The 27,944-nt window shown below is 43.0% G+C and overlaps 1 protein-coding gene across 1 annotated transcript in view; it reads left to right on the forward strand.

Moving 5' to 3' along the window:
- Positions 1–13,056, forward strand: part of ADGRG7 (adhesion G protein-coupled receptor G7) — a 74,161-nt gene extending 61,105 nt beyond the window's left edge. Inside the window, exons 16-17 of the mRNA XM_004706454.2 lie at positions 2,804–2,960; positions 12,175–13,056. Of these exons, the coding sequence (XP_004706511.1) occupies positions 2,804–2,960; positions 12,175–12,435 (418 nt within the window). The 3' untranslated portion in view covers positions 12,436–13,056. The remainder of the gene's footprint in view (positions 1–2,803; positions 2,961–12,174) is intronic.
- The last annotated feature ends 14,888 nt before the right edge of the window (positions 13,057–27,944 follow it).

Genomic DNA, 27,944 nt, shown 5'->3' on the forward strand with positions numbered 1-27,944 from the left:
GTCTGGGATTATGGCCAGGGCACCGAGTTTTAGGACAGTTTCACTTAACATGTGGACTCAGAAAGTCGATTTCCTCCCTCCTAACACCAGTGCTGCAATATATATCCGCTATGTTGCACTTTGGGCTAATAAAGCCCACCTACAAACACAATCTGATGAGTTGAAAGGGCAAAAGGTTTCTCCCCTACCCCAAATAGTGAAGAAATCAGAATTGGATTAATGATGAAGGAAAGCATGTGAGAAAATGCTGGCTGGCTGCTGTGTTTCATATGTCTGCGGTGTGTTGGTGTCAAACATCTAAAAATGGGATGACTTCCCTTAAAAGTTAGAGGGTTTTTCCTTGACAAATTGGGGCTTCTGGGATACTGAGCCCACATTCCCTGCCGGGGAGCACACGGACTGTCTTCACGGTACCTGTCCAGACAGCTCCTCTTCCTCCTGTGACTTCTTCGGCCCAGGTGAGTATTTATATCGTCATCCTGATGTACAGCAAGAACTGTCAGCGAGAGAGACAAAGAATAGGGATTATTAACTACACACATACATAGTCCCCTCCCCTCCAGCATTCAGTCGGTGAGAACGTGCTGCTCAAGAGGCTGTGGGTCCATTTGGATTTCACAAGACTCTGTCCAACCCAAGGAGACTTACTCTAAGACATAAACCTGTCAGCTCTGTGGGTCACCAGGTCAATCTTGACAGAAATAGATCCGTGGAACTCACCATCATCAGTGGAGAAAGAATCCTAACTATATGCTTTATGGCTCCAAGGTGAGTGGCCTTTATGGAAGCAGACTAACACAGCTTTCTCCCACAAAGTGCCAGGTGGCTTTGAATCCCCAACCTGTCATTTACTAACTAAGGACTTCAGCGCTGCTCCACCAGCGCCCCTACACAAGGATTGCCTAGGGAGAGGAAAGATAGGGAGAATAGTACTGACCTCCTAAAAGCCTACCTTTGAACAGTGATGCAGAGGAACCTTGGTGAGCTCATCACAAATTAAGTATTAAATGGTAACATTTGGGGCCACAGACATCAACCAAATTCAGCTGTATTTCTAAGCTTTGGCTCATAGTCGATGGGTTTTATAGCATCCTCATTTTAATTAAAAGCATGCAAAGTTAATGGTTGGAAAAATGATCTTCTCTGAGCCAGTTAGCTTTTGCTGCACGGCAAACCACCGCAAAACTTAGTGACTTCGAATGGAAAATGTGCTTTAGTTGTGATTAGTTTGAGTGTTGACCGGGGAGTTCTGGCCTTGACTGGCTTGCATGCAGCTGGATGAGCTAGGAGGCCCCACATTCCCGTTGGGGTGGCGCTTGGTTGGACCTTGGGGAGGAAGTGTAGTTGGGAAAGCTCACCTCTGTTCCAGACTCCCTCGTGTCCTATTACAATAGCCTGAAGCTCCTCGCACAGCAGTCACAGGGGTCCAAAGACCAGGGAGCCGGCAAGCTCTTGTCAGGATACAGCCCTAACACATCATCACGGGTCCGGTAGGCGCAATGGTACAGCGATAAGTAAAGATTATAGTAAATTCATAGAGAGCATGAGAGATAGAAGAGAGATTGAAGTAATGGAGTCAGACACATATGGTAGCATGCTCACCTCAGCCTCACTTGGTGGTTCACGTGGAGAGAGAGAGATGTTTATTGCTAACCAGGGATTTTATATTCTCTGGGAACATGCAAGCCCCCTAATTACAGGTGAAGACATACGTCACAGGAAAGGGTTGTGCTATAGGTAATACAGCAATGGAAGGGGGGTGATCTAGGGGTATCCATGTAATAGGAAGGGGAGGCATTGGGGTACACACGTGACAAGATGGGTGGATCCTAGATTCAGCCTAACTTTGGATATCACTGAGCAGGTTTCACCTGTCCTCTGACTCACTATAAAAACCATTATCAGTAGGGTGTAAACCCACCCTGCAGGGACCAGACTGATGACAGCAAGCCTTTAGGGGAGAAATAGCCCATTGTCACCACCAAGTGAGTGAAAGAGAGTGAGTGAGTGAATGAGAGTGAGTGAGTGAATGAGAGTGAGTGAGAGAGTGAGTGAGTGAGAGTGAGGGAGTGAGGGAGTGAGTGAGTCAGTCCACATCTTGTTCAGTTTTAAGAAGACTTCAGGGGACATTTTTAGTGTAAGATTTAAAGATGGAACCGATTACAAGGATCTACATGTGACCTCCTCCCTAGGGGACGGACAACAGAAAAATGGGTGAAAGGAGACATCGGACAGGGCAGGATATGACAAAATAATAATTTATAAATTATCAAGGGTTCATGAGGGAGGAGGGAGGGGGGAAATGAGGAGCTGATGCCAGGGGCTTAAATGGAGAGCGGATGTTTTGAGAATGATGAGGGCAATGAATGTACAAATATGCTTTACACAATTGGTGTATGTATGGATTGTGATAAAAGCTGTATGAGTCCCTAGTAAAACGATTAAAAAAATCAAGAAAAAAAGATTCAAAGATGATGTCAGGGCAATAGTTCCAGGGCGAGCTTTTAGTAGCATTTAAGGTCTTTTTATGCTAAAGCCTTTAAACCAATATAAATATCGGGGTGGGGGGGTTGTTCATTTATTTCCCCCGTTTTTAATTATTTGTTATGTCGCTGTATTTTTTTAAAAAGCTTGCTTACTGAATTCTATTTTCTCCAGAGTGACAGAAGTTTGCCCACCAGAGCATCTTATTGATATTAACAATATTGTGCAGAGATATGAATGCATCACAAAGTACAGCAATGAATGATATTAAGTAAGATCTGAATAAACTGCGTTTTCCTTCTTGTTTTCTCTCATCCAGCACCAAAAAGGTTTCGTCCATGAAGAAGATTGTTAGCACCTTATCCGTTGCAGTGGTTTTTGGAATTACCTGGCTTCTGGCATACTTTATGCTAATTGGTAATGAGGAATTAAGGCTCGTCTTCACCTGGGTGTTCTGCCTTTTCAACACTACTCAGGTATGGTATGAATCCGCGTGAAAGTAGCAAACCAGGCAGAAGAGGGATGATATCCCTCTAGGTCAAGTTTTCTCCTTTGTATGTTCCTGAAGGCCATTTGCTACTAAGTGAAAGGCCAGTCGTTTGAGTGCACCAGCTGCTCTGAAGGAAAAAGGTGAGCTGTCTTCTTCCATGACGAGGCGTTTGGAAACCTTACAGGGAAGTTCTATTCCATTGACTCAACAACAATGGGTTTCTGTCATGAGATGGCCACTGCTTATTTTTAGAGGACTCTATTTTTCTTATTACTCATCAACTCTTTAAGACATATATCCCTATTCATCTGTTCTGGGCTAGTGGGCACGTGATATAATTGCACGGAGTTGGGCCATTTTAATCTTGCGTTCCGAGTAGAAGGAGGTCCAGTGGTGCAGTGGGTAAGCTTTCTGCTGCGAACCAGGGGTCAGTGGCTTAAACTGAGGCTCTGCAAGAGAACGCGGTGGCAGGCTGCTTCTGTAAAGGTCACAGCCGTGGAAGCCCCTTGGGGCAGTCGATCTTGTCCCACAGGCTTGCCAGGCCCGGGATCACCTGTGTGGGAATGAGTGTCATTTTGGGTAGATTTGGAGGAGAAGAGATTCATCAAGCAGCTAGCTTGGGCAACATCTCCTTTCCCGTTCCCCAACGCAGCATGTTTGTTGTATGGACCGTGCTGCAAGTTCTCTCAACCTTGGACTCCTGTGGGGGTGGCTGAATTTTTCTCTTTTGATTATTAAAAAAAAATAATGATTCAGGTTTGCATTGTGTCCCAGAATTTGGTCTATTTTAGTGAAAACAAAACCTTTTGCCCTTGACAAAAAGGTGTATTCTATAGATAGAAGGTGCGAGTGGTTCGTGGTGGTGTTCAAGTCTTAGGTGGTAACCTGTATGTTTGTCTCATTCTCTCATCTGATGAAAATCTCCAAGTGTGATTGTATATTTATCTACTCCTCTCCATAGTTCTCTCAATTTCTGCTGCATGCATTTTGAAGTTGTGCTGTTAGATGCATATAAAATTAAAATTTCTAGTCTTTCTGGATCAATTGGTCTTTTTGACATTTTGAAATGTCCCCTTAAAACCAATAATAACCCTCTGTCATGAAGCGTAGTCTACCTTATATCCAGGATGATATTAATATGCTCCAGCCTTTTTTCTTTATTTGTACTGTTTACATAATGTATATATTTGTCATTCACTTATTTTCAATCAATCTGTTCCTGTGTTTTATTTTAAAATAGTTTTATTGGCATGAAATCCACAGATCAATACAATTCAATAGTTCGATCATATTAAGAAAAGCTGTTCAATTATCAACATAAATAATTTTCGGACATTTTCTTCTTTCTCATACTCATTCTGATTATATCCTCATTTTCCCCAGCCTCCTTGAATTGCTCCTAAGTTGTTATTAGTTATTAGTCCAGTTACTGTCTCTATAGATTTACCTATCCTAGATTTCATATACAGAGAATTATACAAAACAGCAAGAAACAACCTTCACCCAAAACAAATAAAGACAAACACACCCCAACTGCAATGACAAAACAAAGCAGAGGGGGAAAAAAAACACAATTGAAAATAAAGCAGAAAATATGAAAACTGAAACAACTTTAAAATGAGTTTAAGGGAGATCAAATGATAAAGTGCATCATTTTTAACCTCACTACTTATGCCATAATCAACTTTACAGTGCTCTCTGTCTGAGACCAGGGCTATTCATGTCCCTCGACTGTAATCTGAGGGGATAACCCATATGTGGGCCCTGAACATGGATTTGGGGCTCCCACTATTATCCACAGCACACCAGTTATTCACAATGTAAATGTTGTTGCCACTCCTTCCTTCAGATTTGGATTTTATTATTACAATCTTTAGCCAATGGAAAAAAATCTCTAGCAATGACACAATGGAGAAAGGACAAATTACCAAAATCTATAGAATTCTGCAACACCTTAATAAGGGAAAAAAACAAATAATCTAATTAAAAGGTACGTGAGAGATAACCAATGAATGGCTAACAAACACATGAGGAAATGCTCACAATCACTAGCTCTCGGGGAAGTGCAAATCAAAACAATGATGAGTTATCACCTTACATCCACAACAATACCTTAATTTTTTAAATATGCAGGATAATAAAGGCTGAAGAGGGTGCAGAAAGATTGGAATTCTTATACACTGCTGATTGGCATTGTGCAGTGTCTACAACCACTGTAGAGAGTGACATGGCACTACCGAAAACAACTCAAAATAGAAATACCATACAACCCAGCAACATCTCTACTGGGCACATGCCCGAAAGAAGTACGAGACAAAACAAGAAGAGACAGCCGCTCTCATGTTCATTGCAAGAAGCTGGAAGCCAGTAGAAGAATGGATCAAGGAACTCGGGTAGAGACACACACCTGGAAACAGTTATGCTGAGTGAAGTTAGTCAATCACAAAAGGGCAAATATTATGACTGCACTACTCCAAGGAGAAACAGCAAGGCAAAGGCAGGTTTCTGCTCTCAGGCCGTATAATCTCATCCTGTCTCCCAAGCAACCAGGTAGTGAGCCTATCTACTTGGTGCCCATTACCCATATATCATCCCCTTCATTTGTACAGATTGAAAACCACTTTGACAAAAGAAGCCTCATTCTAGCCGGGATCAGTTTCTCATGAAGGGGGGCAGAGAGAGAAGACGAATCAGTTGCTGACATAGAGAATTGTTCTAAGGTCATCCCAAATCAACAGAAATTCTGACAAGAGTCACTAATGAGACCAGCAATCGGCTCATGGGCTTCAGCTCTTTGAAGTACAATGCCAGCTCCAGCTGAATTCGTTTAACGATGAATTAAACAAGTGAATAAATTTTAATATCAACTAAAATAGAATTACTATAGTTTTATAAACAGGTGTGTCCCCTTTCTCTGGACATTCAAATTAGCCTATAATACATGGAAGTCTCTCCTTGTCAACTAGAATATTAGCTCTTTGCATGCAAGAAACATACGTGTGTATATTGAACACAATTCAAGTTGTGGGGGGCGGGGGGACATATTTGCCTCAGAGAAAGTGATTACACTTCTGTTGGTGGGTAAACCAAGCAGGGCCACCTGCCATGGGGCAAAAACAATAAGCAATACTTTTATAGACCCCAAGCAGAGAATATGCTCGATGTTGTGCTGCTAATTAGACACTCTTGGCCTAGTTTCTATCCAGTCCTTTGTGACCCAGGCACGCTATAGACAACTTGGACTTAAACTGTGCCCTTCCGAAGTCCACAGCATCCTTCGTCGGCCACATCAGAAGGATACAACTTGGAAACTCCACTAAGTGAACTCAGCTTTACCTCAAACTCACCTCAAACTCAAAGGCACTGGCACACTCTCTTGGAGTTAAGGCTGAAATGCCTAGTGTGAGAAGAAGACTGCTATCTCAAGTTTATGAACTGATGGTTGTTGGACTTTGGTCCAGATCTGCTTTTGAGGGTACCCTACTCTGTTTGTTTGGGTTGTCTAAAGAAATAAATCTCCCGATTTATCTCTGTGATTATATATCAACAAGGCATCCCAGCCCAGACCAACTCGTGTCTATAAGTGAGATGCCAGTCCATAAGCCCCTCTTTAGATCCGCATCTCTGCATGCCGGTGACACAGAATGGTGAGCGGGAAGCAGGGAAGCCACAGGCTTTGGAGCCACATGGATCTAAACTCAATGGAAACATGGCAGAGTGCCAACTTGCAGGGTCCGGTGGTCCACATGTGACATCCCTGGAGTCAGAGACTTCCAGAAGGCAGAGATGCCGAGAGACAGGAAAGCTTCCACTTTACCCGATTACAAGAAGGTCACACCCCCAAGGAGCCATCATTAGACTGTGGCTTGACTGGCAGGTTGAACTTCACCACTATATTTTCATAAAAATTCAAGTTGACATAAAAATTATCTACCTGCCGTGCCAATGTATGGTGGCCTGGGACTAACATATGTTTACTATTTGTATGTTCTTTTTGCTTTATTTGATGGCTTGTGTTAGTCTGAAAGGCCTTCTTGAATGAGTGTTATTGAAAGTTTTGCCATATCCCTACCCTCATTGTTCATGTAAATAGTGTCCAATTACACGTTTTTAATTTGTACAAATCAACAATGCTGTATTGCCATCTGAAAAGCTGGCCTGGCATGTATAGTTTTCTTTTTTTGATAGTGTTTTAATTTCTATACCTTGGCTAAATTAACAATTCTATCGGAATTACCTTAGGTCCCATGGGGATGATAACTCATCATAGCCCTTATCTAAGAACAATTTGTTCTTACAATGTGGACCTCTTCGATGCTCACTGTGTTAGACAGGGTTCTCTAGAGAAACAAAACCAGAACCCTAATAATTTTATACATGTATATATATATTTATACAGATAGATATATAACATAAGAAATAAACAGTTAATTAAATTACAAAGCAGTACAAATGGCTCAGTACAACTCACTCCCGTGAGACACTGGACGTCCTTCAAGTCTTGAGGGCAGGCTGCTGGGTAGTGCTCTGTAGAGCAATTCAGGCTACCTGGGCACAGGCAGCAAACAGCAAGGCAGGTCACCAACAGTCCCCAGTTCAAGAGATGTAAATTCCAATGGTGTGGCGAATCAGGTCTTGAAGGAACCTCAACTTACAGCAACACAGTCCTTGGGCTAGGTGCCCCACATGTAGTGTAGCTTGCAAATTGAGGCACAGAACAAGCAAGGCAGCCGCATCCTGGTCTGATGATCAAAGAGCAAGAGACAAGAAAGGCGAGGTTCGCCGAGCCATTTATCTCTCCGCCCTTCAATTAATCCCACATGTGATTATCGGCATCAATATACTTTAACCATCTCACTCACCTTCTTGAAGAGATCATTGAAGCTATGGGATGCTGCCCAGCTATCAGAAAGAAGAGTTCCTGGGGTCTTAAAGGTTTGTCTTAAAACAAGCAACCATCTAAGTGAGGTGTCACCTAAGTCCACGTGGAAGAAGCATACCAGCCTGGGTGATCCAATCTATGCTTTTATATTTAAAGTATTTCCTATTGTTAAAAACATTTATTTGTGTTACTTTTCTCCTTCTCTTGTTCTTTCCATAGCCATACCACTCTTTTTTCAAGAAAAACCTTCTTATTGTGATGACACTATTCATATTGAAATAATTTGAAATTTGTAGGTCCGTGCAAGGATGGTACAGAGAGTTCCAAGGTCTCTTTCATCCAGCTTCTCCTGTGATAGCTACAGTGTGATTATAATACATGGGCCAAACCAGGAGACTGACGTTGACGGGCCACAGACCAGCAATTGATTCATGGGCTTCTGCTCATCGAAGCAACAATGCCAGTTCTAGTTGAATTCATTCAACTATGAATTAAATAAAATTTATTATCGAGTAAAATAGAATTACTATAGTTTTATAAACTGGTTTGTCCCTTTTCTTTTGATATTCAAATTAGCTTGTAATACATGGAAGTCTCACTTCCTCAACTAGAATATTACCTCTTTGCATGCAAGAAATATCCCTGTGTATATCTTTCAAAGGGTATATCTTCCAAAGTAGGTAGTGTGTTATTCAATACCAGATGGGCTATCGAAAAAAAGAAGAAGAAGAAACAACAACAACAAACTGCTGCTGTTGAGTCCCTCCATTCTAACTCACGGTGATCCTATCTGCTCCAGAGACTTTCTTGGCTTAATATTTTGAAAGCAGTTGGCAAGGGTGTTTTGCCCAGGATGCTGCTGGGTGGTTTGAAATGGCCAACCCTTTGGTTAGGAGATAAAAAACTGCTCTCAGTCTTTTATGGTACAATTGCGGCAGCAATGTAGCTGAGTTAGTTAATTAATTGTGCGAACCTGGCCGATAAACACATGTGGGATTCATTGAAGGGCGGAGAGATAAATGGTCGGTGAGCCTCGCCTTTCGAGTTCTCGGGTCTCTTGCTTTGTGATGGTTGCACCAGGGTGCAGCTGCCTTAGCAGTTCCCTGCTTCAGTTTGCAAGACTGACTTCCCACAAGACATCCCCAAGGAGAAGCCACATGGACCTATCCCGATGCAGCCCTGGGTGCTGGAGCAGCCGTGTGGAGACCCCTGCCAGTGCTGAGATGCTTACATATCCACTGACTTGGCTTTCCTTCTGCAGTCGGCATCATAGTGTGTGTTTTGTGAGATGGAGGAGGACTTTGTGGACTGGTATTGAACATTTGAGTTAATGGGTTAATGTTGGACTTGTGGGCTTGGGCAGCACTGGGTTGGGATATTTACTTGGTGCGCACATAACCTTCATATAAAACTCTCTTATAATGAGTTTCTGTGGATTTGTTTCTCTAAAGTACCCAGGCTAATACAGTGGCACAAAGCATAATCATCTTATGTAGTCTGTATTCCAGCTTCGCCATTATTGACTCATATGACGGTAGAGGTTGGGGTAAACAGCTGCTGTTATTACGTGCTTCTGAGTCCATTCCGACTCCTAGCGACACTCCTGGTCATCCCCGACATATTCCAGTTACAGCCAACTACAACCCGTTTTTCTTTGCTTTACTTTGGCCGAGGGAAGATGAGGTGCAGGCATCTCTTATTGTAGCCATAGGTACTACATGTAATGTAATTTCCAGATGTCCACTTTCAGATGCTTGCATGTGATTTTTCCAAATCTCAAGACAAATATCCATTGGATTTCTGAAGATACTGATAATAAAAGGAAATAACAATGAAAGAAAAATAAAGAGGTATTTCCACTTCCATGAGAACCAGCGTATGATGCGTCATTGTCATGGAATCCTGTTCTAAGCCAGGAACTGCCTCTGTGTTTGGACAGAGTAGAACAAGCTGCCCCCTTGAGAGTGTCCAACACTGTGGCTTTATGGAAGGCGACCGCCTCATCCTTCTCCCATGGCGGGTTTCCACTGCTGACCTTTCACCCAGGTACTTCAGGTGCTGTGTCCCCAGGGCGCCTTCAGACTTCTATGCTTTTGTGGACGGCTTCGGAGGTTGACCCATGAGGGTACAGAGAATGACAACTCTGGGATGCTGGTAGCTTAGGGCTTGTTTCTGCCTTTGTCAACATGTCTTTGATTAAAAATGAAAATTGTTGGAAAAGGCGTCAGGCAAAGTTGACCTGACCTTAAATGTCAACAAATCAGTAGGTGGAACAGCTTGGCTGTCTGAGATTGCCATGTTTAATGTTTGTCAGCACCTCGCTGTCTGCCCTGGGTAGCCCTCCTAGTCCCTTTAGGGGATAACTCTCTTTAACAATGGATGCTTGCCTGCTACTGGTTTGAATGGGTAGTTGCTACTTCTGGAACACTCGGTGAGCATCACCCTGGAAGGACAGTAATAGGGTAATGTTATGTTGGGATTGCCAACTAGTCCGTGGCCTTGTAGCTTTGAGTGAGCGGGGATTTTGAGAAGAATCTGAAAGAAGGCATAGTTTAGGACATTCTCTTCTCCAAAGTTTAAGCTAAAACCCCCAAAACAACCTAAGCCCATTGCCGCAGAGTTGATTTCTACTCATAGCACCTCTTCAGGACAGGGCATAACTGCCCCTGTGTGTTTCTGAGACGGTACCTCTTTATGGGAGTAGAGAGCCCGTCTTTTGCCTGTGGAGCAGCTGCTGATTTCAAATTGTTGCTCTGGCGGTTAACAGGCCGACCCATAGACACTTTGACACCAGGCTCCTTCTCCAAGTTTAGAAAAGACAATCACACAAATAGAGGCTCAGTCAGTATTGCATGCAATAATCGAGGTGCTGATGCAGCACAAAGCCCGCTCATCTTAGTTCATCCGTATTCCAACTTTGCCATTCATATGACTGTAGGCAATTTTCCCCAGAGTCTGTGAATGAAGGAAGATGCTGAATAGGTTTCAGAGGAACTTCCAGACTAAGACGGAGTAGAAAGAAAGACCAGTGATCTACTTTCAAAATGTCAGTCAGTGAAAACCATATGCATCACCTCTGTCCAGTGTGGTTGTGCGCGGGGCGATCATGAGCCAAGGGCTGACCTGATGGCAACTAACAAGAGCCACCATTGCAGGAAAGTTAGCTAATGTATTATCAAACGTATGTTTCTCGTCTGTAAAATGAGCATAGTAAGACTTATTTCATATGGTTGGGGTAAAGATTGAACAAGACAACAGAAGCAAGGATCTGTTCGGTAACTGACATTTTCTCCTTTAAAAACTTTTTTTTTAAATGTGAAGGGGAAATACAGGTGGATTGAGCCCCTGATGTTACCCTCTGACCAATGGGCCAAGGATGTGAGTAGCTGTGCTATCGTGCAGAACACATTAGAATGTGGATCATTGGCAGGAGCAGTTACTTTAAAATTTAGCACCCTATCATTTATCTCCCCATGATCCATTTAAATTTCTTCCAGTTTTGAATAACTTTTGCTTTCTATTTGATTGGTGTTTTATCAGTTTTACTTTATTATTCCTGTTAGTTTTGTTTGTTTGTTTTTTAATGTATTTCTGCATATGAAATCCAGGATAGGTAAATCTATATAGAGAGTAACTAGATTAATGGTTCCCTGGGAGTATGGCAGGGGAGTTTGGGGGGAAATGGGGAGCTAATAAAGATAAGTACAAGAATGAAGGAAAAGTTCTAAAGCTGATGATGGTGATGATTATACAACTCTCCTTGATGTGACTGACCTATTGAATTGCATGACATATGAATTATATGCCAATAAAACTGCTGAAAAATAAATAAATAAAAACTACCCCCCCCAAAAAAAAAAACTCAGGAAACTAGCACTCAGCCCTTTGTGGATTGATTCCTCGTGTGTGCCTGTCATTCCTCGATGATGTGCAAAGCACAATGAGTAGGAGGGATTTTCACAAAATTTGCCTTTACGTGCAGCAAATTTCTAGCTGTTACTAAAGCTCCAGCAAAGGTTGAATCATAGGATGTTAGAACTGGAAGAAGAATTAGGGACCACGGCCACCCTTCCTTTAGGAAAGGGAAGGTCACACTAATCAGAAACCATGAGCAAGCTCCACGGTCAGTTAATCCTTGGGACTCTCCCGCAGGGACAGGAAGCACTTTAGGAAGAGGGCCTTGGCAACTCCATGGCCTTCGGTCAAGTGCCGTAGCTGCAGACTAACATCAAGGGCAGAAGCTGTTGTGCCTGGTGGGAAGGGTGGCTGGTGTGAACAGAAATCGAAGATTCACATCAAACTTCCATTCCATCCGCAGGGACTGCAAATTTTTATCTTCTACACCATCAGAACAAAAATCTTCCAGAGTGAAGCTTCTAAAGTGCTGAAGTCCCTGTCATCGTCCGCCGAGAGAGTTAAGTCCCTGCCATCAGTGACCCCGCTGAGGCTTCGATTGAGAGTGTACAATATGATCAGGTCCCTTCCAGCCCTAAACGAACGCTTTAGGGTCCTGGAGCAGCCTGTCTATACTGAGGAAATGTTAATCTCTCAGGGCGATGAAGCAAGCGTTAGAGAGTAGACAGTAAGACTGTTGACGTTTGTGGTGCTCTTTCTGTTTGTTCTTCACGCATGCCTTTCTGGTTTATCTCCCTCCTTTAGTTCCCCGAAACCTTCCCTCCATCTACTTTGCTCAGGGTCAAGAAGAAGGTGAGACTTGTTTATTAACATCATGGATAATGGCTTTGGTAGATGTTCCCACTTCTACAGATTCTTAGCTGAATAAAGTGAAGAACTACACACAACATGCCAAAATACCTTTGTGTTTTAAATCATGGCATCTATGTGATAAACTTTGGTAAAATTGTAGAACCTGAGAGAAATTCTTGTACAATTTATTAAAAAGGATGTGAGGTTGAAATTTTACCTTCCACGGGGGAAAAAAGATTGCTGAGTGACATTGTATGTGTATACAAAGAGGCTTTAAAATTCTTGCAGAAACTTCATTCTTTCAATTCCATTGTTCCATAAGCTTTTTGAAGTCCATTTTTGATTCATCAGTGCTTTAAATTTCTATGTGCTTGTGCTTCCTCCAATTAATAAATTTGTGCTAATTTATCCTCTGGAAAGAAAAAATGCAGAGCTGATACCAAGGGCTCAAGTAGAAAGAAAATGTTTTGAAAAGGATGGTGGCAGCATATGTACAAAGGTGCTTGATACAATTGATGTATGGATTGTTATAAGAGCTGTAAGAGCCCCCAATAAAAGGATTTTTAAAAAGAAAGGGTAAAAAATATGTTTTTTAAAGTATATTATGTGACTCGAGGTATTGGATCTGTAAAATGAGTTGGACAGATGAGTTGCTTAGTAAAGTTTTTGATTCCAGTTCTTCATAAAATGCTTACAGGTGCTCTTTTTGTTGATGAAATGGCACTGAATCCGTTAAGGTGAAAAGTTATTGACAATCACTCCTTATGGTTTATACAAGGTATAGCTGCTCATGGATTTCCAAACACTTGAATGACGAGTAGTTACATTTTAAGAATGCCATCACTAGTGTGGGGAGCCTTCCCACTCCCACCAGCCTTAAGAAACAATCTTTGAATGGCCATGCTCTGTGACAGACGCGCAGTGGTGCTGCCACTGCACTGAATGAAGGGTCTACAGCACGTCTTGTGAGCGACGGCAGCATTCCCTCACTAGGCCCTAAAGAACACGTTTCTTATAGAAACGGTTGTAAATGTCTGGTAGATTCCTAGGTAAGCTAGGAATAAAAACTGGTAGGATAAGCCAGCAGTAATTGGTAATATAACTGAGACCTCATGAGAAAATGGAAAGAAGTCAAGAGAAGAGAGTAAAGATGACAAGCAGTTCTCAGAGGCCTGTGTTGTTAGTGGTATTATAGTGGGCTTCTATCCCTAGATGGAGGCTGGGCACAGGGAAAATGATAATATGCTTTGTCCCAAAATTTATATTCGGATGAAAATAAGCTCAGAAAGGGCCGCTTTCCATCTGTGTGGGAGGGATGGAAGGCCCTCAAAGAGCCATGTTTCACCCGAGTGGGGTATGCATGTTCTAGCTGTTGTCAAGTATTCTGCATGATTGTGTTTAACACACAGACTTCTATAAAATGTTCCTGGTGGTAGTACCCAAAACCGTGGGCATTTGATAAGCAAAGTGTAGAATCTAATGATGTTAGAGTATATGGTAACCTTTTTCTACCTACCTGAAATGCGTACCAGTAGGAAATAACTCTTTTCACTTATGCTTTTATTTTGTACACTGGTAAAGAACCTTTTAGTTTCGGGACAGAAATGTAACTTCCATTAAGAGTCAAAGAGAACTTAATGGCTCAGTGAGTTGGATAGGCCAAGGGCTAAGTCAGTTTCAGACAGGGCGATGATCTGAGTATACTCCTGTCTGTCCAGACTAGTCCCAACCCGTGCCTGTTGTTCTGCTTCCTTTACACAAGGAGCCTCTTTGACTCTCGGCAAAAACCCATCCCATTGCTCTTCAGCTCATTGTGACTCACGGTGACCCCATCTGTCACAGATAGGAACGCTCCACGGAGTTGTCTTGGCTGCTGAAGACATCGCCAGGCCTTTCTTCCTAGTGTGGTTGGGCGGAGTCAAGCCTACAGCTATACCTGAGTGCAGACCACTCGCGATACCCAGGGATCTTAGGCTTGGAATATAAAGTGTATGCTAATTTTAGCTTGAGTTCGAGCTCGAGCCAAATAAAGAAGGTGTTAGGGTTCTTTTTCCATCTTTGTTTCCTGGCTCTGTTTGCCTTTATTCTCTACTAGGTTTTAGGACACTGGAAATTGGACACTAGCTCCTTAATCCTGCAGTTCTTCACTGCAGTAAGAAGAGACCTCTTCCCCCTTAGCACCCAAAGATCAAATCTAATAGAATGACTCTATTTCTCAGTGTCCAACCAGGAAAACAGAAGGCATTGCAAATATTTAAAATAGAGGAAATTTTGAATAGACACTGAGTCAGGCGATATTGGAAAAAAAACAATCTAGGAGACAAAGTGGGAGAACACCACCATCAAACGCAGAGAATAGCAATTGGAGAAGGCTGCCCCTTTGCTTCGGCTAGAGAGACAAAGTGGGGACTTCCAGAGCCAGGGAGGGGCTGGGGCGGAAAACCATGCAGGCCAGACCAAGGAGGGCTAGACTGCCTTAGGCCAAACCAAGGGGGAAATCATGGCCACAAAGTCACTTCTGGCTCATGGAGAGCGTCTGTTGTCAGAGGGGAACTGTGCTCTGCCGGGTCTTCTTGGGCTGGCATTTTGCATGCAGAATGGCAGGCCTTTCTTTGGTACTGAAATTCAGCCCTCCCACCTTTCTGTTAGATGGGCTCGTTAAGTGCACCACCCAATCACTCCTGGCCTAGACAGAACTACCCTGATTCCTCCTCCCTCTGCGCTGCAAACTCCCAGCATTCTCTCTCCGTTGACTACAGCTACCCTGTTTCCCAGAAAATAAGACAGTGTCTTATATTAATTTTTGCTCCCAAAGATGCGATAGGTTTTATTTTCAGGAGGTGTCTTATTTTTCCATGATGAAGAATATGGTACACGTTTTTTTGTTTTATTAAAAGAGACCTCGCACTTCCTGTCTGCTCCGGCTACGCTGTGGCCAACAGTGAGCTGTGCAGTGGTGCCCGCCACTACCGTCCAGAGTCCAGAGTTACGATAGCTTCAGGGAGCCTTATTTTCAGGGAGGTCTTATTTTCGGGGGGATGCCTTATATTTCAGCAAGAGACAAAACTGTGAGTAGGTCTTATTTTCGGGGGATGTCTTACTTTCAGGGAAACAGGGTAGCTGGAGACCAACTGAGAGGAAGCTGCAGCATTCAGACCTCACGTGAGCAGAGCAGGGGCCTTGTTAGCAAAGGGCCTGCAGGCAAAGAGGCCCATATTCATTAAATCCCGTGCCTACAGATAGTGTGCTCAGGGGTGATCCACCTCTGGGAACATACCGACTGGGAAATAACCTGATTGGACAGTGCAGTAAACAGTATGGAGGTGGCCATATCTGACCTCCTCTGGCTTCCCTATTCCCAGGAGGCAGGGGTCACACAGACGACCACTCTCCATCTGTCTTGACCCTACTCTGACGCCAAGTGTTCTTCCCAGAGCACTTCCCACTTATCCTGGGCTCCATAATCCGTTGCAATGGCCATAGAGTACTCATGGACAATATTCATAATTAAGGGGGTTTATTAGGAGAGGGACAGGTTACCAAGTCAGTGAACAATAAGGATTGAGACCTTGGTCCACCAGAACACCTCTCCTCAACCAACAACCAAGTCTCCCTCTGGTCCTTGGCCTCTCAACCATTGGGTCTCCAAGGCTGTAACTCTTAGGAGAGCAGCAGGCCTCTTTCTTTCACCCGAGAAGCAGTGGGTGGGTTTGAACTGCTGATCTTGGAGGCAGTCGCCCAACACGTAATGCCACAAGGGGCGAGGATGGCACGGGACCTGCAGTATTTCCTTGTGTGATATATAGTATTGAGTCAGAACCAACACGTAGACACCTGACAGCCACAGCCTGGTGAGGACACTGGATAGCTACAGCAAGAAGGGATTCGGGCAGCAAAATGGGGAAGGTGTTTTCACCACATCCGCTGACTGAATACATCCTGGGAAATGAACCACTTTCAGGCTCCCCAATCATTTCCTTTCCTCTGAATGAGCCCACTATGCCATTGCCTGAGCAGGTTTTGAATGGGATCCACTTGAGGGCAGTGTCACTATGGTGAGCACAGACTCGTTGGCAGTGGGTTTGGTTAGGATTAGACGTTCGTCTCACTGAAGAAGCCCTGGTGGCACAGTGGGGAAGAACTCTTGAGAGGTCTTTGGTTCAAAGTCCCCCACAGCTGCATGGATGGAAGATCTGGCTACTCTGTTCTATAGGCTCACTCTGAACTGGAATCCACTCGACAGCAGTGGGTTCTATTTGCAATGCTCACCGTGAACATTCTCCACTGACATAAGTGGTGTTTGGTTTGTTATGACTCCAGGGAACTTGGCTCGTGGTTTAAAGAGTTCCTTGGAGCAAGTAATTCAGGACTTCCTCAAGTACCAGTGAGTCCTGTAAGTCTAGCTTCTATCACAATCTGAAGTTCTGCCCCACATTTCTCTCCCTTTTTATCAGGATCCAGTTATTGAGCCTTTGATCACAGCATTTAGCAATGGCAATTGGGTACTATCCAGTTTTCCGGTTGCCAGGGAAATAATTCAGTAGTTCGTGAAGGCAATTAGACTTGCCTGGGTCTCCTTCTTCCTCTGCTGCTCCAGGTGAAGAGACACCAGCTGTTGTACCCGAGTTGGCCGGTTGGCAAGTTCATGTGACCCAATACACTACAGCAGTGGTTCTCAGCCTTCCTAATGCCGGGACCCTTTCATACAGTTCCTCGTGTTGTGGTGACCCCCTCCCCCAACCATAAAATTATTTTTGTTGCTACTTCATTACTGTAATTTTGCTACTGTTATGAATCGGGTGACTCCTGTGAAAGGGTCGTTCAATCCCCCAGGGGGTCGTGACCCACAGGTTGAGAACTGCTACAGTAGAGGGAAGAGCAAACACTTTCAAATAATATTAGGCCAATTGACTGGGCAAACCCATGTAGTCAGGACCCTAAGCCTCTAACCAGGATAATCAAGACTATGCAAACCATGGTATAATAAACTTAAAAGATTCACAAAGTATATTTCTTTTTTTTTTCCTTCAAAGCCATCTTATTGGGAGCTAATACAGACAGCATACCATTTCTTAGTTCAATCACCTCCTGCAGTGTTTTATAATCCCTAGCTTATTGTCTATTTTTGCATATTCTTTTATGCCTTTTGTCTGACTACATAAGAATTTTACAGAATTGTAATTACAGTAAATTAAGTTTTATTTTAATTCTCATTTCCAATTACCCAGTAATATAATGCTCGTAATCATACTAAGATCTGCATAATTTACTAAATTGTTCTATTATTGGCTATTTAGAGCATTTCAAATTTTATTATTGTAGTAACATGGTGATAGATAACTGGTACATATATACTTTTTCCATTATTTTATTTGCTATGCTACCAGGGCTCCTTTCCAACTCCCAATTACCCCCAAGGGACAGAGTAACCTGCCCCATGAGGTTTCCAAAGCTATGGAAGCAACCGCCACATCTTTTTCCCTGGAGTATCTGGTAGGTTCAAACGACTAACCTTTTGGTAAGTAGCCAAGTGCTTAATCACTGTGCCACCAGGGCAGATATTGTCCCTTTTATTGTGTTTGGTGAAAATATTTTTCCTAATTTATTGTTTTCCTGTCTTTTTAATACAATGAGTTGCTCACTGTGCATTTGATTCAGATTGTCAAAAAGGTTAATAGAGCATTTAGCATTTTCTGAATTTGTACATCCTCAAAAAGACAATTTTTCCTTCTGTTTTATGAAATATGTTAAGAACTGTGTAGAAACTTCTAGAAGGCAGAACAAGGACATCCAGGTGCCAAGAGAGGCCAGATGAATCATGCTTGACAGGTTACATCTCTACGCCTTCATTCTACCCTATCACAGTGGGGTGGAGTTAGGTGACAAAGTTATTTTTACCATTCAAACACGTCTTCTGTCTCTACCTCCATCCACCTTTTCTTCAACAGAAAACACACAACTTAAAAAGAAGAATTTATCACATAATTACTTATTAGCACATGCACATTTTACATTTAATGTAATCATCTACATTACTTTGTTTACATATGAAGGAGCTTTTCAAAAAATTTGTGGGAAATTAAATGAGAAGATAATGGAACTTGTCTATAAACCTTTTGAAGACCCCCTGCATCAGTAACCTACTAAATGTGAATTTGAAATAAATACATGCTGCTGAAGAACTGGTTAAGTAAGGAAATCACAAGGAAGGGAAAATAAGAATAGGAACAAAACATGGTAGGAATGAGCTTAGTAGCCAATTTACCAAAAATACAGTGGTCTTGTTTCTTTGCTACGATTGGGTCACAAATCAGACCAGAAACTTCCTAGCACTCAACTTATGTAGGGAACACAACAGTCATATATCACGTAATAATGGAAACAAAACCGATTCCTTGGGGAGAAATACAGCTGCTCCAACACTACTTGAAAGAACTTTGATACGTTCTTTTGAAATCATCCATCTGGATTTAGTACCGCGTGAGAGGGCAAGCGACATTGAACGAACAGAGTCCGAGGCACAAACCTACCACGTCTGGAAGCAGCATGCTCACTCCCAGGCCTACCGATGTGCTGAGGGCAGAGACTAAATGCGCTCTGATAATGCCCATGCTGCTCCAAGCTACACAGTGTAATACAGACACAAAGCACATGCTTCACGAACCTTATCACAAGCACTTCGATAAAGACGTTTTAGAATTGGTTTTCCTTTATTTGGACAATGGAATGAGTTCTCTGTTTTACAAGTTTTGGTAGGAATCTGGCTTTTTCCACTTTATCAATGGACTTAACTAGTGTATACAAACAATGACTGTGCCGCTTTTAAATGTATAGTTAGATGAGTTTAACAAATGTACCACCTGTGAATCCCCCACTGCATAGAAGCTTAAAAACATCTCATCAGCCCAGAACCTTTTCTTGTGTCTCTTCCTCGTTCAAGCGTTCCCGACTTTAACTTAATAAGGCAATTACTGAGCTGTTTTTTAGCACCCTAGATTAATTTTTCCTGTTCCAGAATGCCATCTGAATAGAATCAGACAGAATCTCCTCTTTGGCATCCGGTTTCTTTATTCAGCATAATGTTTTTGAGATTCATCCATGTTGTGCTTATAAGTGGTTTATTTTTATTTATTTACTTATTTGCTGAGGAGTATTAGGCTGATCAGATATAACACACAGTGATTGTGCATCTGGTTGGGCTGTCAAACCCAGAACCACTACTGATATTCCTGTTTAAATGTTTGTGTGAAGTGGTATTTTCTAGTACATTTGCTGAGTCATAAATTAAATGTATATTTTACTTCATAAGAAATCTCCAGTGTTCGAAAGTGGTTGTGCTTATATTCTCACTAGCACTCCATGAGGCTTTGGAGTTAGTTTTTCTGATTTGTGAATGATTTCATAAAGTAGAAATAGTTTATAAATCTTTTTGGAAAATCATTTCTGGTCATGTTTCTGGGGAGGCAGGGAACTCACAACTCATTCCTGAATATGTTGCCCCTTTAAAAAAATAAAAGCAAAGTACAGTGGCATAATCTACTGCCATATTGCTTACAAACTGTATTTCACAACGAACTATAGTCCAATTCTTATCTGCAATTTTCTTCCAGTGTAAATTTTGTACACGTGGAAGTATGACACTTATAATTTGATGAACTTTGATTTAAGTTGCTATGAAACTGTGATATGATCATTGAGACCTCTGGGATTATTTGCCCTGACAAAGGTGACAGCGTTTCCCATAGGACGTGGAGCCTGGGAGATGTGGTGTCAGTTACTGGTTGAGGAAAGGCATTTGTCTCCTGCAGGGGTACGAGCCGAAGGTGCTCCTTTGTATAGGAACTGGCAGGCTTAGATGAACGCCAAACTGTCTATCGCCTCGAAACGTTTGAAATTTGAAATGCAGACTGAATTATTTTGAAGTTTATTTAAAAATATGTGCCCCACCTAATACATGAGTACATTTTTCTTTAAAGGGGGGGCATTGTAGATGGAGCTAGAGCTCCCTCTGACCACAGGCTCCTCTCCTTAACTTACCCAGACTTAACCAAAGGCATGCTTTGGGTGTGTGTCCTTCCACAGTGGTAGGAAATGCACGCACAGGAATGCACAGGTTATTGTAACTTTGTTTTACATAAATGGTGTAGGGGCTTCCCTGAAGTCAATGACTGATTCCCTAGGGCACACAGAGGACTAAGCACATGGGAGTCCTCGAGGCGATCTCTTATCACACTGAAAAGATACCAGACAAACCAACAAAGGGAAAGGCACATGGGGAAGTCTGGAAGAAACTAGGGGCAAGCTCCCAAGAGTCCTCTGTCCGTGGAGACGCACAGAACCAAAAAATCATACCCACTGCCACCAAGTCGGCTCCTATTTGTACCATTAAAGAATGAGGAGCTGATACTAAGGGCTTACGTAGAAAGCAAATGTTTTGAGAATGATGAGGGCAACACATGTACACATGTACTTGACATTCAATGGATGTATGTATGGATTGTGATGAGTTGTATGAGCCCCAAGAAAATGATTTAAAAAAACAAACAAACTCCGTGTCCTATCACGTCAACACCCTTTGCTTAGCACATACCCAAACTCCAGACTTCCAGGAGGAAGTGGTCTTGACAAAGAGCACGTGTTCTGTTAGTCACATGGTGCAAAGCTCCTCGTTCATGCTGGGTATTTTCCTTTCGACTCAAACTCAGAAAGGATGCACAGAGGTCATGCAAAACTGTCTCCAGGAGACAAATTATTTTTAAAAAAGGAACAATTTCAAGTTACTAAGAGCTACACTCTTCTACTACTAGGCACTAGGAACTCTTTGCTGGACCGCTACTCTTTTTTGTTTTTTCCATATAAAATGATGGTGAGCTTCGTTTTCATTAAGTGCATAGAGTGTAAGGTCGTATGCGGGGCTGCTAACTTTAAGGTCTGCATTTCGAAAACACGGGTCACTGAGGGAGACAGAGGGGTGTCTGGGCAATCCACAGGGACAGTTCTGCCCGGTCTTTAGTGGGTCACTCTGAGTCAGAACTGACTAAATGGCAGTGAGTTAGAGGGATTGTTTATTTGTTTGTTTGTTTGTTTATTTGTTTCATGATCTGATCTGCTTCTCTTTGGAGAGACATTTTTTCGGAACTCTCTTCAAGGATCAGTTTCTCTGAAGAGAGGTCCAATGTGTGCACCGTAATATGGCAAAGACGTGTTAAGGTCTCCATAGAGGTGCAGCTGGCGAGCCAAATGATGGTGTTTTGCTTAGCGAATGCTCAGTTTCTCACACATAGTCACATACATAGGAAGAATAATATCCCTTCTCCGTCATCTCCAAATGGGAGTGGCGGCTTCTTTTGTTTACGGAAACGTAGCTTTATCTTCAACCAGTGACGGGAAGGCGGAGCTGACCATCTGGCCCTTTTGGGTTCCCACGCGTTTCCCCTTCATTTTGGAGACCTCATTGGTTGAAGGCTGCCCCAACAGAGCCGGAACCTCAGGGAAGAACATGATGTCTCTTTCTGAAATTCTCCTCCAGGAGGGACTTATCGCTCCATTTCTTAGCTCCCCCATGAGGATATGTGGAGGACAGAAAATTTCAAAACGATTCATACTGATTACGAAAGCGAGCGTGTTGAAACACAGCTTCACCCAGTTTGCTTGAAAGGCTCGTGGTCTTTGTTCCATTTCCATTGTTCCATTGCCACTTTGACAATCCCTTTCTTACAGGCTGAGTTATGCTCCCCTGAAACACGTGTTGGGATGCTAATGGCTGCACACGTGACTGTCATCTCATTTGGGAGTCGGGGCTTCTGTTATCTTCATGAGGTTGGATCCTTATAGGTGTATCTTAAGCCTGCTCTCAACCGACTGTAGTTCTGAGCTAGAGAGAAGGCACCGAGAAGCACACAAGTACAAATGGGGAGACAGGGGCCATGAGGGAAAGCTCCAGGAACACCAAGAAGAAATGTAGAGAAGCCGAGAGAAGGACAGAGAGAGCCATCCCTCACCACCAGTGCCCTGCACGTGGACTTCCAGGCTCCTACAGAAAAGACAAAGACCCTCAACAAGAAGGATTGACACAGCGGCTTCAACAATAAACTCAAATGTAATCACTGTGAGAACGTGCAGGATCGGGCCGTGTTTGCTTCTGGGTTGCTATGAGTCAGCGTCAACTGAACAGCACATAACAACAACAAAGCCTCATAAACTGTGAAACAAATTGTTCTTCATTAGAGCCGCTCGGTTGTCATACTTGTTGCAGCAGTACCGAGAGCCTAGCTAGGTAGACTTCCAGGGGAAAAGAGCAGGGGTAAGTCCTTGAGGACGAGTATCTCTCTGAAGAACTTCAATTGCCTTGAATCCACAGTCAACCCTCGTGAAAGCAGCGGTCAAGCATCAAATGACATATTGCCTTGGGCAAATCTGCTGCACAAGACCTCTTGGAAGTGTTAAGAGCAAAGATGTCACTTTGAGGACTAAGAAGGGCCTGATCCAACCCATAGCATTTTTAACCACAACCGGAACAATAGTTAGCAGAGCCCTGGTAGCATAGTGGTTACAAGCTGGGCTGTTAACTGCAACTGGGCTGTTAACTTCTGTTAACTGCAGTGGCTATTAACTGGGGTGGGGGGAAATGAGGTTTTCTACTGTAAAGAGTTACAGTCTCAGAAACCCTCAGGCAGTTCTATTCTGTCCTATAAGGTCGCTCTGAGTCAGAATCAACTTGATGAGAGTGAGTGAGTTCAGAAGCCCAGGACACAATTAACCTTTGGATTTCTAACCAAAAAGTTGGCAGTAAAGCCAATTGGATCCTATAGGGTCACTATACCTTGGAATCAACTTGATGGCAGTGAGTTTTGGTTCAGAACCATCGTTAACATCATGATAAATGGATTGATGATGTCAAGGATTTTGACTTACTTGGATCCATAATCAATGCCCATGGAAGCAGCAGACAAGAGCTCAACAATGTACAGCTTTGGGTCTGCTGCACAAGATCTGTTAAGAAGCAAGGACATTACTTTCAGGGCTAGGATGCACCTGCCCCAGGTCACGGCATTTTCAAACGCCTCAATGCACGTGACAGTGGGACATTGACTAAGGAAGACTGGAGAAAAATAGAAGCATGTGAATCATGGTGCTGGCAAAGAGTAAGCACCAGGGACTGCCAAAAGAACAAACAAACCTGTCTTGGAAAAAGCAGCCAGAATGCTCCTTAGAGGCAAGGACAGGCAAACTCTGTCTCATGTGCTTTGGACATGTTATCAGGAAAGACCAGTCTCTGGAAAAGGACGTCATGCTGGTTAAAGTAGACGGCAGTGATAAATTGGAAGCCCCTTGACAAAGTGGATTGACAGTCACTGCAACTATGGCCTAAGATAAGAACAACTGTGAGGGTGGGGTGGTGTTCAGTGCTGCCAGTGGGAAGGTCACGATGAGTTGGAACGGACCGGACAGCACCTAACAACACAACATGGGTGTGTGAAAGGTGGACAGTAAATAAGGAAGATCAAAGAAGAGATGATGCATTTTACTGTGGTGTTGGTGAAGAGTCTTGAAGGTCCCATAACCTGGCAGAAGAACAAGCGAATCGGTCTTGAGAAAAGTACAGCCAGGATGCTCCTTAGAAGCAAGGATGGTGAGACTTTGTCTCAGTTTGGATATGTCATCAGGAGGGACCAATCATGGAATAGGACATCATGCTTGGTAACATTAAGGATCAGTAAAAAAGAAGATGACCCTCAAGGTATGCGATTGGCACGGTGACTGCCGCAAGGGGCTCAAACATAACTGAAGTAGTGAGGGTGGCACAGAACAGGGCCATGTTTCATTTGGCTGACCGTAGGTCCACTATGAACTGGGATTGTCAAATCTAAACTCAAGCCTCTCTTCAAACCACAGTGTGACATACGTTTCTTCAGATGTCTGACTATGGAAAGTAACCTTTGAACTGCAGAGCCTCATCTCTTCTCTGTGTACGGGCTGGGTCAAAGGTTTTCCCTTACACGGCTTCTGTTATTTTACAAAGTCTCAACTCTCACATACTAATTACTGAGGGTTTTTTCTGATTCAAAGCTAGCCTTACAGTTTATTTAACATGGGACAGAAGGCCAAATGTGCTTGAAGTTCAATTTACTCTAGTTCAGTACCTTTCCAGGCTCCAACTGTAAAAGCGAGAATCAGATGTCTTCTGATTAGCAGACATTTAAAGGCGATTACTTATAGAATCACTGACACAAGAACAATCTTCTAAATGTTATGCTTGATGTTTATTCCCAATAAGCATGATCATAAATACTTAGTAAATGATACTGTGACTTTGACGTTGTCTTCACCAGTGCCAGGCAACATTACTAACATCAGCATCTACACTTGCTCTGGGAGAAACTACGTTCTTGGAAAGGCTGGTAATTAGTTCAATGCAGGTCATGTCTAGATGGCCAGTTATTACCTGTATTTTGCGGGATTCTAAGTACAAAGACCTCAGCAGCTGTGGATATTCAGCACAGAATGAGTAATAACTACTCCATTGATTCAACAGATATTCATTGAATGTCCACTGTTCACACGGTGCAATGCCAGATGCAAAAGGGAATGAATATAAGCACTGCCCTCAAGTAGAGGAGCTAAAGGTACAAAATACCCTAACACAGAAAGATAAATAAGGATACAGAAAAATGACAAGGGATTTCATAAATGACTAAATGTCTAATTGTCAAACATTTGGTACACAGAGGGTTATCCTGTAGTCTTTGTGATCTTGAGAAAGACCACAAAGTACCACTTACATATTTCAAGTAAAAATAATCTTAACCCTATGAAGTGTTGGTATTATCTTAAGCAGTGAGATAACTTGCATAATCTACCATCTAGCAATCCTTGCATTAGTATGCAACCATGGGAAACTCTCTTAAGAGGCCTAGTCAAGAATGGCCATAACACAGAGTGAAAAATGGGAAACCACTTAGACACCCTTTGATGGGAGAATGGACACACACACACACAATGTGTATAATCACTGAGAAAAACCATGTCAGCAATGAAAATAACTCCAGCGACATGCAAGTGCATGGGTTTATCTTAACATGATACTGACTGTAAGAGTTATGTCCCAGAAAATGTTTTACAGATGATGTGCTAGTCAACCCGGCCTAACACATACCCCAGAGTTCCTTCAAGGACACATTCAGGCAAGTCCTTAAGGACTAGGCCACCCTTCCCTAGACGGCTTAGTGGTGGTAGTGCTCCTCTTCTTACTGCATTCTGCCCGAGGGCAAGACTAGTCACAGTGCTGGTAAAGGGTCAGAAAGAATGGAGGATTTCCTTGTGGAAACGAAATGGACCTTGGGCTTTCACGGTAACCTTAGCCTTCCACAAACATCATGCCTGGAATTTAAGCTCTAATATACACATGTAAGAGGTCTGTTGCCGCAGATTTGCCTAAGAAAATACATTAGATTTCTTAGCTGCTGCTTCCGTGGGTGTTGACCTATGCAACAAAGTAAAAGAAAATTCTTGACAACTTTAATCTTTTCTCTATTTATCATGATGTTGCCTATTGGTCCAGCAGTGAAGGTTTAGTTTTCTTTATGTGAAGGTGCAATCCCGAGTGAAGGCTATAGTCTTTGATCTTCTTTAGTAAGTGCTTCAAGTAGTTTTCATGTCAGCAAACAGGGTGGTGTCATCTGAACATCAGGAAGAATTAATGAGTCATTGAGTAAAGGCCTGGGGGCACATCTGATCTCCTTTGGCTACACAAACTAGAAGAACTAGACTCCATGCCAGCCCAGGACTGCTTGCCACAGGGCAGCGATCAGACCTGTCTCCTTGTTCCGTTCATTTTTACTCTTTTCCGACATCAATATCTACTTCCTATTGCAATGGCCACACAGAACTCAGGCAATCCTCATGACGACGGTGGTGTAGTAGGGAAGTTAACAAGTTCTCACAAGTCAGGAGCAGAAAACATTTAGGATACAGTCTTTGGTTGATAGCAGAGCCTCTCCTAAGTCCCTCCCTAGTTATCAGCCTCTTACTGAAGAGGATTCTTGGACTCTGCCTCCCTGGGCCGAGAAGCCTTCCTGCCACTCTGCCTCACTGTCTCCTGGTTTCTGGGGCGCAGACTCGCTGTTCTGTGTCAGTGTGGCTCCTTTGTTCTGTCCCATAGTCTCTGTCCCCAACTTTAATCAGCGATTCTCAAATGTTTTCTACTGGTGGCCCTTCGTCCTTGAACTAAACAAAACAAAACAAACAAAATAACCTAACTCACTAGCATGGCGTGGATTCCCACTCATAGCCAGTTACTCTGAGTCTTTCTGGAGGGGCTTGGCATTCTTTCCGTTCTGCTTCTGCGATTACTCTTACATGCAAAACTGATCCATCCCGAGTAGAGTCCTCTAGACGTTATTTTCACAGTCTCACTCAGTCATTTGATGGGAGTTCTAGAGGACTGGATGGACCAGCCCTAAGTCATGAATTTCATTTCAGCAATTTCCTTCAATTCTGTACTGCATTCTTCATATAGTCCAGCTTCTCAGGTATACAGATTGAGGCAGTATAGTGAAAGGATGCAACCCTGGCGGGAGACTCTCCTGATTTTAAACCAGAGACTCTCCTGGTTCTGTTCAAAGGACTGCTTCTTTGTGTACAGGTTCGGCATGAATGCAATGAAATGTTCTGGGATTCCCGGTTGTAATGCTATCGATAATTTGTTATGATCCACAAGGTTGGATTTCTTTGCATAGTCAATAAAATATAGGTAAATATCTCTCCAGATCTATCTGACATCAGCAGTGATAGTCCATGCCCTCCTGTGAATCTGGCTCAAATTTCTAGCAGTTTCCTGTTGATGTACTGCTGCAATTATCTTCAGCAAACATTTCCTTGGGTGTGACGTCATGATATTGTTGGACATTTTCCACTTTCTGTTGGATCACAGAAACCTTCTGGAGTATTTCTACCCTGTCAAATAGGGTGACTATGAGCTGGAATCAATGTGATTGCAATTGGCTTTGTTTGATTGTCTTTGCTTTCCTAGTGGATGGCTTAGGAATGCTGCACAAGGGAAGTGCAGCATAGGGAATCTGAAATGCTTTCAGCGTCTCAAAGTTGTAGCTCTTCGCCAGGCATCTTACGTGCATTGCTTCCTGTAGTCCATCTGGCCACACTGTAGTAGGGTTGTATTACTTCTTATTGGCAGAGCTTTTGAGGACTTTCTTCCTGGGAACTTAGAGGAAGGAATTGCAACACCTCCCACTCCCAACCCTCCACTCACCCCCACCCCCTCCACCATGCTACCTTGGACTGCTAACCACCAGGTCAGTAGTTTGAAACCACCAACTTCTCAGTGAGAGAAAGATGAGGCTGTCTACTTTGTAAAGTGTTATA

Source organism: Echinops telfairi, unplaced genomic scaffold (assembly GCF_000313985.2).
Source record: "Echinops telfairi isolate 266 unplaced genomic scaffold, ASM31398v2 ScPeMD7_6;HRSCAF=24_0, whole genome shotgun sequence".
NCBI classification, from domain to species: Eukaryota; Metazoa; Chordata; class Mammalia; order Afrosoricida; family Tenrecidae; genus Echinops; species Echinops telfairi.